This window comes from Corythoichthys intestinalis, chromosome 2 (assembly GCF_030265065.1).
Source record: "Corythoichthys intestinalis isolate RoL2023-P3 chromosome 2, ASM3026506v1, whole genome shotgun sequence".
Lineage (NCBI taxonomy): Eukaryota > Metazoa > Chordata > Actinopteri > Syngnathiformes > Syngnathidae > Corythoichthys > Corythoichthys intestinalis.
The window spans coordinates 45,982,280-45,998,944 of record NC_080396.1 but is presented as its reverse complement, the minus strand read 5'-3'; the positions used below and the strand labels follow the sequence as shown (position 1 = coordinate 45,998,944).

The window sequence follows — 16,665 nt, the reverse complement described above, 5'->3', positions numbered from 1 at the left end:
TTCAGCCTGTTGTCTCAAATTCTCTGCCTCAGTCAAATTATATAGAAGGGATGTTCTTTTTTGTAGTGCAATCATAGATTACTGTCTCTTGCCACTTAAAAGTACAGTATGTGTGATGTCTTGGTTAAAAGGGTTTCAGTCAACACGTGAATTTACAACATCAAAGCATGTAGCACTTCAGTGTTCGGGGAAAGGTTGCATGTCACTTCTGGTTGGCATGTAAACACATAGTGTCAACATGGGAAATGTGTTAAAACTCACAAAAGAGTTGACACTAAACACAGTGACGAACCGCAGTATTGGCCATAGGAGCGATTTTCTCGTTTTTGAAAAGTTAAAAACTTTGGATGCCACCCGACCTTAAAATGGTGGCACGCACTACCTTCCAACAACTATGGCACCACGCTCTCACACGTTCCTGTCGGCTAAATGTCTTTAATCAGATGATGTATAAGTATGTTACGTGTTGTGAAACACACACAAGGCTGAAAAAGCAGTTTCTGCTAGTACAACTGACTTTGAAATAAACTAGTGTATTTTAAGATTTGATGTGTTAGATTGAAGAATATGTCTAGATGTGGTCATAGCAGTTTCATCGCGCAATATACCCCCGGACTATTTTTTAATTTGTCCGTCTTACCCAAGACCCCCGTTTACGGGCACATCACAAAAGCTTTTGTTTCAACACAGACATAAAAACAAGGTAATTCATTACATTTATTATTTGATTTTTGAAAAATAATTTTTAGCTTATATAATGATGTCTATTATTTAGTGTACAAAAGAAAAACAACTTTATAAAGTTATTCACTTGCATGTTTTAACTTTTAAACAAATCACATCACAATGAAAAAGAATTGCGTCTGTATAAAGGTCACCGATATCTAACGTAACTAACGCTTTATTGGAATTTTGTTACTGTCGTATTTTCTTAATATTTTAGATGATGAATAATCGACAATTGAACTTTAAAAAAAGAAAACCTTTAAAAGAGAAAATATTTTTAAAAAAGAAAATCTCGACCGCTCGTTTTGTCTGCGATTTTTGTCTCGCGCTCCACGCGAAACAAATGTTTTTAAGATATAAAAGCCAAACAAAGTCCGGTTGTGCCCATTCACAGCTGTGTCTTTAGACTCTGTGATACATGCTACACAGAGTTTTTGGATCGAAACAACCTAAGTACGTTATAATATCTAGTTATAATCAGTGCCTCTTTAATTGTGCTCGCGCTTGATCGCACAAGTTACCAGAAATGTAGCGCGAGCCAGATAAAAGACGTACGTTGCAGTCGAACTCGAGCGCGATAAGAAGTACGGACATAGCAGGCTAACTGACTAGCGTCCTATCTATTATCTTTTCGACATGTGTTGCTGTTTATATAGCTTATCATGGGATGATATCGATGTATTACATACATTAGATGTTTATATAAAGCTTAGGTCCCAAGCCTTAAGGCTAAATATAATAGATTTTTAGTGCCGCAACAATTAATCAATTAACTCAAGTAATTTGATTAGAAAAAAAGCTTCAAATTAAGTTTTGCTGCTTCGAGTTTTCGTTTAACTAGAGTTGTATGGTTTGTTTTGAAAGTGTTTGTATTCAGTTTTATTCATTTCTGTGGATACAGTGCCCCCTAGTGGCAACAGTGAATATGACATAACTCATTTAATATGGGTGAATCCAGCTGCTCCCTGTTAAAACCAACATAAGGTAAGTTTTTGTGTTAGCTAATGTTTTTTTATGCATTCGTAACTTAATTCATAGGTATATTTATATTGATTTAATTTATATTTTTTGTAGGAATATGTGTTTGCACGATTTGTTAAGAGCATTGTAAAAAAAAAAAACGTTAGCATTTCATAGCATTTAAGCTAGTGGACTTTTACTATGCAAGTTAGCCATTTGCTCTCTTGTTATACTTAGAGCCCCATTTATTATTTTTTTTATACCGTTTGAGGCTAAGCTCAGGTATTTTAATTTATTTTTTTTAAATAAAAGTGGAATTCTGCATAGTTAGAAGAAACACTCGGGAATTTTAGTTTGCGCTTCCACAAGAACATTAAATGTGAATACAATCTTACAAAGCCTATGTTTACCATCTCTTAAAATGTATTCTGCAACGGATGAAATGTTCCCAATCTGATTACTCGATTATTCGAACCAACTCGTTGATAGATTAATCGACTACTAAAATAATCGATAGCTGCAGTCCTAATGTTTTTATTGGGAATCCTCCATACATGTTCACATTATTGCCGGCATCAGTCATCATGCCACATAGGTCTACACAGTGGAGTAGAGAATGACCTGGATAAATATGAGATGCTGAGGGATGCTATTATAGATGTGGGGAGGACAGTGTGGTCAGGGAGGCCCACATCTTTATGACAGATTACATTAAACACCACCACAAAGCAGTCAACGAGTTTAAAACACAGAGCCTGTCAAGGATGAGCACAAAAATGACAGCGCGAGTCAGTACAAAGGTAGGTTTCGTTTATCAGACTTCTTAAGTGTGTTATGGAGGGTCTGTTTTTCTTTATGTCATTATTATTTTTATTGCTTCCATTCATCAGAATAGATCAACATTTCATGACATGACAATGCTACCCCACAAGGCTCAGCATTGCTTCTATGGCTCTGAGTATGACAAAGGGGAGAGTGATGGAGGGATTGGCTTCCTCTCCCAGGCCCTCAGAAGAGCCGTGCACTCTGGACAAAACTTCCGCAACGCCAAGGACATGGTGGAGTATCTGTCAAAGAAGCACGGCACGGCCCCCTGAGGTAACAGTTAAATCATTTTTCATACAGGTCAATGTGTCCTTTCACCCAACTACTATGAAATGACAAAGTGGGGAAATCATCTTTGAGAAATAGTTTCTGTTACAAAATCTTACTAGAGTTGTTTGCTACGTTATACATTTTTCTTCCCTCAGAAACCACAGATTTTAAGCTTTCCAATGATTTATCTCACATCCATATAGCACAATTTGAAATTTGGGCCATTTAGGGGTCTCAGAGTGAAAGTCACCTAAGTGTTTTCCGCTGCGTAACATTTTACCAGTGAACATGTACGCCGCCTGACCTTTACACTGGAAATACTTAATACATTACTGTGCATCGGGCCCATTATGTTCAGTTGAGCTAAGACAATTGTGTGTGTGTGTGTGTGTGTGTAGGACGTGCCACGTTACCCATTAGAATGTCAGAAAAATTCATAGAAACAATATCATGAAATGAAGCGCATTTTAAAATTTAAGGAATTTCAGGCCTTCCAGAGAAAATGTAGCGCCTTATTTTTAATAAGCCCTGGCTCAATACAGGTTAGGAATGGTTGACGCTTAAAAATACACTGACAATTGACCTTTGATGGACTTGCAAGTTTGAAAGTAAAGACAACATGAATAGAAGTAAAGCAAGGCACACAAATGGGGAAAAACAGCAACAGAGGTAGATAAGCAGTGAATATTTCAATTTATTTTCAGCTTCATCTGTGTTGTGGGCACGCATGTATGCACGCACGACGGCGATATTCTGCGCCATCCATCCATCCCGCATCGAGCCCCCTTATTTTCAACTACTCTTGGGGGAGGGAGGGCATTTTGAGATCCGTGGGAGTGCGCGACACACACGCAGGCAATGCCGGGGCTCCTCACTGCGGCTGAGCATCACTCACACACAATGACGTTCACGATATTCGGCAGGATTATGTCCCACCTTTACTTTGGATCCGATTCGTGAACAATTACAAACGCCGGCCGTCACCGTGAGGGCACTTGCGTGCGTGTGAAGGAATGCATTGCACTGATGCATCAGCCTGCAGAATGGGGCGATGCGCCGCGCGTGCACAAATCAACACGAATCCCCCACAAAACACACACACCTAGAGATCCGGTTGCACAGTGTTTGCTTTTTAGCACAATGGAACCTCTTTAGATTCGAACATGGGTCGTAAACGTGCTTGGGAAGATGCCGAATGAGGAAATGCCCGAACAGGTATCCAAACCCGCAAGACCAACCGTGGAAGTTAGCGTATTAGTTTCGAGATAAAATCACTGTATTACATTCAGTGATGTTCTATCTCTGAAGCGGTGTGCATTTTTTTACCTATAAAATGAGAGCACACGGTTTCTCCCGCACAATCCCACATTACAAATGTTAAAACAATGCATCTTTTCCCTCATTTCCAGATGACAAACACGCCGAATCGTCAATATTTTCTCATAATATGCTAAGTTTTGCAGCTCAACATGTCTGTGCTAGCCGTAAAACTCACAGCCAACGTTAGCGTAAAAAATGAAATTAAAAAAATCAGAAACCACCATTATTGAAGCAGAATTAATAAACCGTCACCGGTACTCACTTCCGAAGCTGCTCCCGCATTGTCGCTAGCGATTCGGGGAGAACACAACCTCCAATGTCGCCCCAATATCGACAAAAACCTTTTCCACAGTTCCACCCAGCGTCTGAGTAGCACCAGAACAACCTTGCCTGAGCTTGTCCGTGCTTGTGATTATCCGCGTGTAAGGACTGGTGGCTTTGCAGTTTGCTGGGAGGCAGGCTGGCTGGCAGGCTGACTAACTATCCGACCGATTCCCGAATGAAGCCCGCCGAGATACAATAAAGCAAAATAGCCACTTCCGCTCAAACAATTCCAAAATAAATGATTTTGTTGTAGTCTATTTCCACTTATCGTCAGAATAGTCGTATCGTCAGAAAAATCCACCCGCATCAACATTTTATTAATCCATGAACAAACTACAAAAACACATGTAATTTCTAAATATTATTTAGAGTACCAAATACTAGGTATGTGACAAAAATCAACGTGCGACGTCCTTGTACATGGAAATGTACACATACCTACAAATAGATTTTGAGTAAAAAAATATTTGTTGATTTGTTATTATTACCCTATTAGGGGAAAAAAGTTCTGAATCACGTTATAATATCTATATTTCACGTTTAACCATCAAACATTTAATCTTAAAACGTGATCATTTCATGTAGTGTGGTATATTTAACTTCTGGATTAGTCAAAACAAAGCAATTCCTTGTGGATTAGAACACTGGTGAAGCCACTGGTGAAGTTACTTGAGACATATATGGTTGCTCTTATTCTTATATATTACTGCTTTATTAATTAATTAATTTCATATACTAGAATCCCTTTGTACATCTTTTTTCCCTTATTCTAATTGATGACCAACTCAAACATGAAATATATGTAATTTCGAATACAAAAAAAGGGGAAAAAATACAAAATACCGGGGGGGTGAAAGGGTTCAGAAACATTTACCATTATCAGTGTGGTTGAGCCATGAGTTAGGGTACGTCTACACTAGGACAGATCATTTTCTCTAGGGTATTTTGCCGACTATTTTTATACCTGTCCATACTTGTGTTTAAGGTGCGTTTAATGCCCCCCTGCTTTTGCAAGGTACGCCTGCATTTGCGCGAACTACGCATGCATAGAAAGGAGCAGCATCTTAGGCTAGGTTCATACTACAGGTTAATACATGAATCTGATTTTTTTCATGTTTTTCCGACTCGATTGAGGCATTAACTTGACAGTATGGACCATTTCAAATCCGACCCGGGTCACTTTCGTATGTTGTACAAATCCGATCTGGGCCACACTTTTCCAGAATGTCGCGGCGGTCTGTAAACTCTGTATTGTCAAGTCTCCCAAATCAGGTTTCGTGCAGCAATTACGTTATCAAAGAGCGAGAGAGACGCTATGGCAGCGGTGCAGCTGTGCGTTATTAGCACCTAGCTTGCATTGAACACGGCTTTTGGGGGAGGGCTGGGCTTGACAAGTCATAAAAAAATGTAAATGGGTTGAAGATAAGCCTGAGAATGATCGAATTTCTATCTGCTCTATATGAGCGACATTTCAACATTGCTCACACGGCCGAGTCGGGCAAACTGCCCATATGTGTGTGTGACATGCACGGACAGTGCGTGCATGCTATCGATCCATATAAACTTCCAATATTACCCTAAACGGGGATTATTTATGTCTGTTATTTGTGTCCTCTTTTTGGAAAGCAAAATATGATATCCCTGGAATGACGGATGACAGCCAGCATGTGTGGCTATTTGTTCTGATGCTTTTGCGCACGCAGGTCTTCTTGCACAGCACGTGTCGGACTGCGAATTAGTGCGCATGTGTAATACTTGAATGTTCTCAATGGACAAAGGCAGTCTGAATTGGCACGGCCAAAAAACAGATATGACAAAAAATCGGATTTGTGCATTTAGACCTGTAGTATGAACCTAGCCATTGTTAGGTCATCGCCCGTGCGGTTCACTTCTGAACAGGAAACTCATTACTCGCCGGCAGCAAATTTCGAAATTACTACATCTTCCAGACTGTCATTTTTTTGTGATCAATGGTTTTTTTTTCATGAACGCAATTGATCGCATCACGCTGGAGAGAGCGTGAAGGAAGACCACATTCGCCTTTTACGAGCAGTAGCCGAGTTTCGATTGAAATAAATCTTTAGAAAACAACTAAAGCCTGACATCGTAACTTGGGCTGTTACAATCGATGCTCAGTTGCGCTCTTACCACTTGGAAAATAACAAAACAAATAAAAGCAAATGATGTGGTGCTGTGTATATTTCCTGGAAGCCGCAATCAGGAGTGCTTGTGCACAACAATGGCGATCCTGGAAGTGGCGACAGTTTTGACAGGCAGCAATGTCATGGAAAAAACTGATCGTGCACCTTTTTGACTAGGTTACTTTTCGGGGTTTAATTTTCCTCTACGGATTTTTATATACTCATGTTCAGTCGGCGTTGAGTTGGGAAGGGCCAGTCCCACAGCTGGCTGATCGGAGACAACGCGGGAGACAAGCTCTGTAAAAAATGCTCATCTGCGTGTCATCCACGATGGGAGATCCACATATGGGCACTGAATTGAAGCATATTATTGAGATGTAGTTTGAAGGTTCAAGAAAAATGTGCCGGCGTAACACGGGGAAATAAATGAATACATCAAGTTTACTCACAGTATGATTCACATTCTTGGATGAAAAATAAAGTACACGACAGCATGTACAAACAGATTGCAAAGTGCCGGGTGCGACTCATGTTTGAGGTTGCTGACACTACTGCTAGCTAGTAGCATGCAGGCCTTCTCAGCCAATCAGCGCAACATTGTCATAGAGATGACAACAGAAGTGAGAACATGGAAGATATTTGACTAAAAATGAAACAGAATTTAGCGATAGAATAGTAGCGCATAGCGATAGATTGGCGATTCATACAAATGATATATGTTGAAAAAACATTTTTTTTTTTTTTCGTTCGTGGGTCTGCAGAGAAATGTGCTGTGGTCCGGTCGTGGACCGTGGTCCGCTAATTGAGGACCGCAGTTCTAGACTGTCATGTTTTTTGATAGGAGCAGGAACACCACGTCGCCATCGTCCGCCTCCAATGTTTATGATGCTGTCATGCCGCACTAAAAATAGCAACGGCATGACGTCCCTTCCTTAGTATCCGAATGTTGTACGGAGACAGCAGTCCATAGTAGGCGGCGGGTAACATTACACACCTCATACTAGTGTAGCCGACATGCCGTATAGTCCAACTAATTACACGTTTAAGGCCATTATCCGTCCTAGTGTAGACGTAGCCTTGGCCTTCAGGACACCCACCCAGGCCTCCTTGTCTGAACGGGGCTACCTGCCACAGCCATTCACTGACTCATTACCAATGCCAGCCACCCAACACCTTGCCTGTGTTGAACAATTATCACTTCACACTTCATCTGCTTCTGGGTCACATTTGGTCCACACTGGGTTTGCCTATCCTGCCTTCACAATCTTCTGAGCAGCTTATATTCACAAAGGGTAGAGATCCATTAATTATACTGCAAATTTGAGAATTTTTTACCATTCTCTCAAATTCCACCTAGAATCATAGCCAAGTTAATATGGTATGTTATAAATGGTTCTGTTTTTAAATCTCTCAAGAATTCAGCTCGTTAAAAGAAAATCACTCACCTTATGTCCACTACAATAGAGCTTGCGAGAGAAGCACTCTGACACAAAATGGCCACTCGTTACTTATTTCGTCAATTGCGCCTTTAGATATCTAGCCTTATATATGTGATATCTGCATTGGATCCCGTTGCACTGACAGCACATTTATTTTTAAGATCTGCCGATTCAATTTTATTTTTACATGACGACAAAGGTGGGGTTATATTTTGGGGATGTGTGAGAAATGTAAGGTGTGGCATAGAGGGTGAGAATGTCCTGAAATGCGTGAGAAACACGACGACTGTATCATAGTTGAGAAACCTGTACTAAGCTTTAAAAAGCTTTTTCCTATATGATTTTCTCTCGTCCCTCTTGTTTTTGTTAAATTTGTTTCATCACATAACTACTGTATGCTCGAAAACCAATAACTTACTTAGACAAATATGACTATCATGTAATCAAAATCTTTTATTTATTTATTTATTTATTTTGTACTTCAGTTGTAATTACACGTATGCCACTAATGTTTGAGCAAGAGCAGGTATATGCTGGTTTATTGCACTTAAAAAAGAAACAAATACTCCATATACATACGCTTATATGTAAAATGGTTTGGTTGGTCTGAATTGTCCTCTGATTCTGGATTGACCATTCTTAAAACAGAAAAAAACTACGAAAATTAACAACCACCTTAGAGCTGCAAGTACTAATGCAAACTAGATCAAATATTTATTTTGAAAAATAACGTCTCACTTCCGGTCAAGTTCGTTTTTTAACTTGATGTTTAACTCAGCTTCGATGGAGCTCCCCTTCCCCCATTTGAGTGTTAGTGAAGAAAGGCAAGGAGCTGAGGTGCGCCCAAGAAGCTCCCCGCTTATCAACATTGAATAACATGCGATGGAGAGGGAGAGTTAAAAAGAAAGCAAGAGGTGCATGGAACGAGAGAGAATAAACAGAGCCAAAAATTCAAGTAAAAAGGACAGCGTACTGCTGTATTTTAAAGCTTGTGGGAAAAAAAAAAACTCACAAGGAATGACACTCAACCTGACATTTATTTGCCAAGCATCAACTTTGATACCCCGTCAAGCTTGCCTGTTTCTACCTCTGTGTGCATGTGCTTGCATACTTAAATAAATTCCTCAAAATTGGCTTTAAACGGGCAAGTTATGGAAAATGGCTGTTTTAACTGAGGTAGGGATGTCTATTGCTGTGAATAGCAGCCATTAGATAATGGCATGAATACAAATCATTGGGTGTCTGAAGAATAAGGTTGTCTGTGTGTCTAAAATTAAACAACCAAGTCAATCATGAATTTTTTTCTACTTTTGAAAAAGTGTTTGTGAACATGCTGTCCATTTTTGCCCCACTGCAACATAACAGTAGCTGTTTTTCCAATAGTAATTTGCAAAACTAAGATTTTGCAATGAAAAACTGGTGATGGAAATGTCTGAATTTTGAAAATACACTCATATATCGTAAGACTGTTTTTTTTTCTTTCATGAGGAGGTTTGAACGTTTCTATTGTTAATATATATCACAAGAGCACAATGGAAACACCATCCATCCATCCATCCATCCATTATCTTCCGCTTAGTCCGGGGTCGGGTCGCGGGGGCAGCAGCTTTAGCAGGGAAGCCCAGACTTCCCTCTCCCCAGCCACTTCAGCCAGCTCCTCCGGCGGGATTCCAAGGCGTTCCCAGGCCAGCCGAGCGACATAGTCTCTCCAGCGTGTCCTGGGTCGACCCCGGGGCCTCCTGCCGGTGGGACATGCCCGGAACACCTCTCCAGGGAGGCGTCCAGGAGGCATCCGAACCAAATGCCCGAGCCACCTCAACTGGCTCCTCTCAACGCGGAGGAGTGGCGGCTCGACACCAAGCCCCTCCCGGATGACCGAGCTTCTCACCCTATCTCTAAGGGAGAGCCCGGACACCCTGCGGAGGAAACTCATTTCGGCCGCTTGTATCCGGGATCTTGTTCTTTCGGTCACGACCCACAGCTCTTGACCATAGGTGAGGGTAGGAACGTAGATCGACCGGTAAATCGAGAGCTTCGCCTTTTGGCTCAGCTCCTTCTTTACCAAAACGGACCGGTGCAGAGTCCGCATTACTGCAGACGCTGCACCGATCCGCCTGTCAATCTCCCGCTCCCTCCTACCCTCACTCGTGAACAAGACCCCAAGATACTTGAACTCCTCCACTTGGGGCAGGATCTCATCCCCGACCCGGAGAGGGCACTCCACCCTTTTCCGGCTGAGGACCATGGTCTCGGATTTGGAGGTGCTGATCTTCATCCCAACCGCTTCACACTCGGCCGCGAACCGCCCCAGTGAGAGTTGGAGGTCACGGCTTGATGAAGCCAACAGCACCACATCATCTGCAAAAAGCAGAGATGCAATGCTGAGGCCACCAAACCGGACACCCTCACCTTCGGCTGCGCCTAGAAATTCTGTCCATAAAAATTATGAACAGAATCGGTGACAAAGGGCAGCCTTGGCGGAGTCCAATCCTCACTGGGAACGAATTCGACTTACTGCCGGCAATGCGGACCAGACTCTGACACCGGTCGTACAGGGACCGAACAGCCCTTACAAGGGGGCTCGGTACCCCGTACTCCCGGAGCATTCTCCACAGGACTCCCCTAGGCACACGGTCGAACGCCTTCTCCAAATCCACAAAACACATGTGGACTGGTTGGGCGAACTCACATGCACCCTCGAGGACCCTGCCGAGGGTGTAGAGCTGGTCCACTGTTCCACGGCCGGGACGAAAACCACACTGCTCCTCCTGAATCCGAGATTCGACTTCCCGACGGACCCTCCTCTCCAGCACCCTTGAATAGACTTTACCGGGGAGGCTGAGGAGTGTGATCCCTCTATAATTGGAACACACCCTCCGGTCCCCCTTTTTAAAAAGGGGACCACCACCCCGGTCTGCCAATCCAGAGGCACTGTCCCCGATGTCCACGCAATGTTGTAGAGGCGTGTCAGCCATGACAGCCCCACAACATCCAGAGCCTTTAGGAACTCCGGGCGGATCTCATCTACCCCTGGGGCCTTGCCACCGAGGAGCTTACCAACCGCCTCAGTGACTTCAACCCCAGAGATCGAAGAGCCCACCTCAGAGTCCCCAGACTCTGCTCCCTCAAAGGAAGGCGTGTCGGTGGAATGGAAACAATGGAAACACTATTTTTGAATCTATACTCTACAAGACGTAAGGTACCCAGTGATTACTTCGCCACACCCAACAGGTTTTGGGGCATCCATTTTCCTTCAGTAAAATCTTGCAGGATGGAACATCACTAGAGCCTTCAAAGGAATCACGCTTATTATATTTTCCAGAAATGTTTGAAATATTGCTTGTGTTTTGAGGAAACCTGTACATTGAAATTGAGCTAGAGTGGTAAATTTCCAATACTAAGTTTCTCTGCCCATGGCCACGAGGCAAGGCTTAGTGATCCGTCATTTTCATGCCACCGCTTTATCCAGACTCTCAACAAAACGTAATGGACTCTGTATAATTTTACAATGTTAAAATGTGCAGCGGAAAACAGTACATTTGTAGATTTACTCATTAAAACTGAAATGCAGAGGCGGCCCTTTCTGTGGTACTAAATACAACATGACTTTGACTATAGATACGTGCTGTGCAGTGACTTAGTATGTGTTTGTATGCAATTGAGTGCATGGCTGAATTATTTTTTTGCTTTGATGGTGATTTAGATGTGTGTGCTTGTGCGTTTGGGTGCACGCTTGTGCGTGTGTGTGTATGTGTTTAAATGGTACACTCACAGTGTCTTGGTCACCAGGTCAGGTCCATCCTTTTCTCTGTATTTGGAGATAAAAAACCCTGTCACTTCACTTTGCCTCCTCCTTGAGACTTTCCTTAACCTTCATATTCTTCAGGTATTGTTTTAGGGAAATTAGTCAGAGTCATTGCTTAGTTAAAACACACACAAAAAAAAGCTGCTAGTAGCTGACGAAAAGAAGAACATCGCTTGTCTGATTAGCGAAAGAAGCAGCAAAGTCATTTGGAATGTGAGGCGGGCCGCAGATGCCTATGCGAGTGTTAGTTGATAATGTAATATCAAATCTGGAAAAAAAAAGGTTATGCATGCAATTGTATTAATACAGTACTTATTTGAAACACAAAGAAACACGCATGAATACAACACGTTCTGTTTTCATCAGTGAGGTTGAATTTTTGATCATTGAACTTGGAAAAAAATATTTCGAGGAATGAGCTCCTCACAAAGTAGGGATCGGTGAGGATGATCATATGAAATATATTTAATAACTTTTCAAAGCAATATCTTTGCAAAAAAAAATTAACATTTCAGCAAAACGTTACACCAATAAACAGTGAGACGATTCTTGAATTTCTGCACATTGTTGGCCAGGCCTGTTAAATGTATTCATTTTCTTTAAAGACAGCAAAAGTCTTTTTAGATTGGGCCTGTTACAACTGGATATTTTCCGAATCGATTTCTAAAAATCAATCATTCAAAAGATTACTTTGACACTGGGTATGTTTACATGGACACTTTTATTTCGATTAAAAGCTTGGTCATAGTCAAAATGCTTCATGTATACACCATATTCGGAATATTGTAACCCGGTCCAGCCCATTCCGATCAAGATTGTAGTCCAAACGAGAGGGATGGTTTATGCCGAGTGATAATCCGATCGGCGAGCATGTAAACACTTTATGAATATAGTGCATCCGATCAGAATTTTAATACAAACGCTGATCGGATTGAAAAAAATTTTTCCCATGTAAACATACCCAATGCATAGACTTCATAATTATATTGAAGGGTCACATACCCTGCGCCACGACTTCAAGAAGGGGGACATCCCACGCTCCGCTTCAGTTATTCGCAGTCGTTCGCAGCGACACATGCAGCGATCCAACGCCGGATTTAGGTTGAAAAAGTACGAAAACTGTACCGCATTCAAACAGGAAGGATTGTCTCAGGAGTGATTTGTTCGAGGATTCAAGGTAATTATTACCATAATTTCCCGAATATAACGCGCCCTTTTTTACCCCCAAAATCAACTTGTAAAATCATGGCGCGCATTACACATGGGTACAGGGATGGAGACAGAAATATATATATTATATATATAAAGTCAGATTTTTTTTTATTGACACGGCCATGTTGTGTTGATGAAAACGTATGCAGCGATCCGTTGCCGACCATTACAGTACATGACGTCACCATTTTGTTTCAGTAATACTTCACTCTGATTGGTCGAATGATTTCGTCTGTGTTAAATTCTGCTTTTTTCATTCATAAAGCACAGAATATAGTTTCTTGAACTCATTTGAGTCAACGTTTATTGCAACTCGGCAACTCGTACCATCACAAACGTAACACAACACAGACTTCCTGTGTCCGTCAACTATATCTGTCCCTCAGGAAACTCAAACCCAAATAACAATAGTTCCTCTTGTTACAGTAGCGATGCTCGTTCTGATTTCCAACTTAGGTCCTCACTTTCATCTTACCGTATCAATCCATGGGGGAAACATTTATTCATCATGATGAAACGAGCAAGTTATACAGCAGCCTTTAAAAGAAAAGTCAAATCTGTTTTGTTTTCTCCTGGATTTTGGTAAGTTGAAGAAGTTGTCAGATCATATTATTACCGTGCATATTGTCAGTTTACGGTAATGTTTTGAACTACCAATGTACTATGCTTGTGCTGTGTTTCACCAGTCAGTAAAATGACATTTGTGTATCTGTACACAAGCTCTGTTTTCTTGTATTCTTCTATTTATTGGTGCTAAAATTAGGGTGCGCGTTATACAGTACATGAGTACAATAATTTCCCCTAGATTTTACAAGTAAATTTGAGGTGTGCGTTATACACGGGTGCGCCTTATATTCGGGAAATTACGGTATATTTTTTGTACCATGCGTGCATTTTGAAACGTGAAAAAAATCAATGGGAGAAATTAACCGCGATGGCATTGGCATCATTCTTCGACATATTTATATAAAATAAACGCTAACTGCCCGTTTTTTTGTTCTTTTAACAAATAATCAGGACTTTTACGTTCATATCTATAAAGAATTCGGGGATTTAAGCATTTATTCACAAGCTTTTTAACGCAAAAAGCTCTTTGTTGTGCTGCCGCCACATTGACTAACAAACTAGCATTGTTCTGTGACATATTTATGTAAAATTAAGGCTAACTGCACATTTTTTTTGCTTTAAACCAAGAATTGAGACTGTTTTACCTCCATATCTAGAAAGAATTCAGGGATATAAGCATTTATTCACAAGAATTTTCACCGAAGAAGCTGTTTTCATAAGGCGGCTGCTACATTTGCAAACTCATTAGCATCATAGTTCGCAATATTTACACAAAATAAATGCGAAGTGCACTTTTTTTTTTTTTTTTTGCTTTTAACCAAGACTCGAGATCGTTTTACGCCCATATCTATAAAGAATGCAGGGATTTAAGCATTTATTCACAATAATTTTCACCGGAAAAGCTCTGTTTTCATAAGGCGGCCGCTAAATTTGCTTAAGGACAAGCATCATAGTTCACAATATTTATGTAAAATAAATACTAACTGCACGTTTTTTTTTTGCTTTTAACCAAGAATTGAGATCATCCACATCTATAAAGAATTCAGGGATTCACAAGAATTTTCAACAGAAAAAGCTCTTTGTGATTCCACTCGGTCAGCTTTGACGGCCATCCCAACAATGCAGGCCCCTTATTAATCGGCCCCATGTCCCGTGTCCCGTCAATATATTATGAAGTCAATGCCCAATGGTAAAACATTTATTTTGCATTAAAATTAAAAGTACAATCTTTTTTTCCTGTTACTGTTTAACTACAACATGTCCTGAGGGGAGGGATGTTGTACTCGACAATGCTTTTGAAGATGAGAGCCACTTCTCGTGTACTGATTAATAGGAAGGACTAATATTGTACTTTGATGTACATTGCATACCCATTCGAGGGTGAAAAGGGACTAGGCATCACAGCAAATGGCAAAATTCAACAAATAGTTAATGCTCAGTAAAAAAAAATAAAATAAAAATAAAACAATCCCAAATATCCTTAAATAAACAGCGGAATGTACAAATAAAACCAATAATAGCCCCCCCCCCCCCCCAAAAAAAAAAACAGCTTACAATGAAAAAATTAATAAAAATATGTGAATTAGATCCTTAACACTAGAAAACCTAGCAAAGGCCGAATCGGCCTTTCCCCAAGACAAATACTCCTAATATTCCCATATACAGTATGAATGGCTGTTGTCTGTCGGACAACAACTTGCCAATTCAAAAGCACTTGGGTCATTTTGGCCACCTCTGTTTTTTTCCGGGGTAGAGGCCAAATTGGCCATTGCTTGGGACTATTAGGAGTACAAGAATTCTCTGGGACTTCTAGTGTTAATCCTTAATAATTCTCTAGGGACCTCAGGTTGGAACCACAATAAAAACATATCAATAGTGGCTCCCATGTTCAATTGAGTTAAGAATTAATTTAAAAAAATATACGTCTAGGAATGGAGACATGATGTACAATGTATGACAATTCTGGTTTTATTTTTTAAAGCTTCTTATTGGCAGGAATGCATTTGAGGGAACACATAATTATTTTTTTCATATGTGCAAAGATTTCTAAATTCAGTCATGTGTTGCCGTGGATCCCACTCTTACGCTAAAGGTAGCAAGCAGAGGCGGTTAGATCTTGAAATTTGCTATATGAGAGCAATGATTATGTCTTTCAACCCAGTGTGAACATTAAGTAGAAAGATTATCCTGCAATTTCACATTGAGCAATGTGGCTTGCATTCATCTTCTAGATACCAAAAATCATACAGTACATGGTAGAACGAGCTCACTACTCTCTTGAGATAATGTTTGGTAACTATAATATGTAGATAAAAATGATTTACAGTACTATGAAAAAGTTTGGGCACCCCTGATAATTTCCAAGCTTTTTTTATAATAATTGTTTGTTTGGATCAGCAGTTTCAGTTATCTACATAATATAGCACAAAATATAGCACAAAACACAGTAATATTTGAGAGCTGAAAAAAGCATTATGGAAAGTATGTAATTATTCTTTATAATATTCTCAGTAGTAATAACAATAGTAATAATTATTTAGTCCAAATAAGCTAGGTGCAAAAATGTGTTTAAGTTTAAGCTCGCATGGATTCCAGTCAGTATCAGCAGATTCTTTACAACAATATTCAAGAATCACTGACAAAGTTGACGTTGAGGCAGGGCTTCATATTTCCACACGACAACGACCTTAAACACAGCTCAAAATCTTTACAAGCAGAGGAAAACATTCTTAAATGGCCATCTCAGTCCCCAGACATGAATATTATTGAAAGCACTTGGTGTGATTTAAAGCGGGCTGTCTGTGCTCAGAAGCCATCAAACTGACTAGACTGGAGATGTTTTGTAAAGAAGAATGGTCCAAAATACCTTCAACCAGAATCAAGACCCTCATTGGAAGGTATAGAAAGTATACACAGGCTGTTATTGTTGCTTTACTAAATATTGATTTTTTTTCTCTTGGGCTGCCGAAATATATGTGCCTAATTTCTTTCTTTCTTTCTTTCTTTCTTTTTTTTTTTTTTAAAATAATTACTCCACATTTTCTGTAGCTCCTATAATCTTTTTTTCACCTCTCAA

At 40.4% G+C, this 16,665-nt stretch overlaps 1 protein-coding gene across 10 annotated transcripts in view; it reads right to left on the bottom strand.

The window, feature by feature from the left end:
* Positions 1–16,665, bottom strand: part of dmd (dystrophin) — a 283,797-nt gene that overhangs the window by 32,573 nt on the left and 234,559 nt on the right. For 7 of the 10 annotated variants that reach the window (XM_057829994.1, XM_057829988.1, XM_057829989.1 and 4 more), the window contains one exon: positions 11,778–11,813. The exons of 2 other annotated variants lie outside the window; for them this stretch is intronic. In XM_057829994.1, the coding sequence (XP_057685977.1) occupies positions 11,778–11,813 (36 nt within the window). Of the gene's footprint in view, positions 1–4,363; positions 5,822–11,777; positions 11,814–16,665 lie in introns of those variants that run through there. One more of the 10 variants, XM_057829998.1, reaches the window with a different exon arrangement.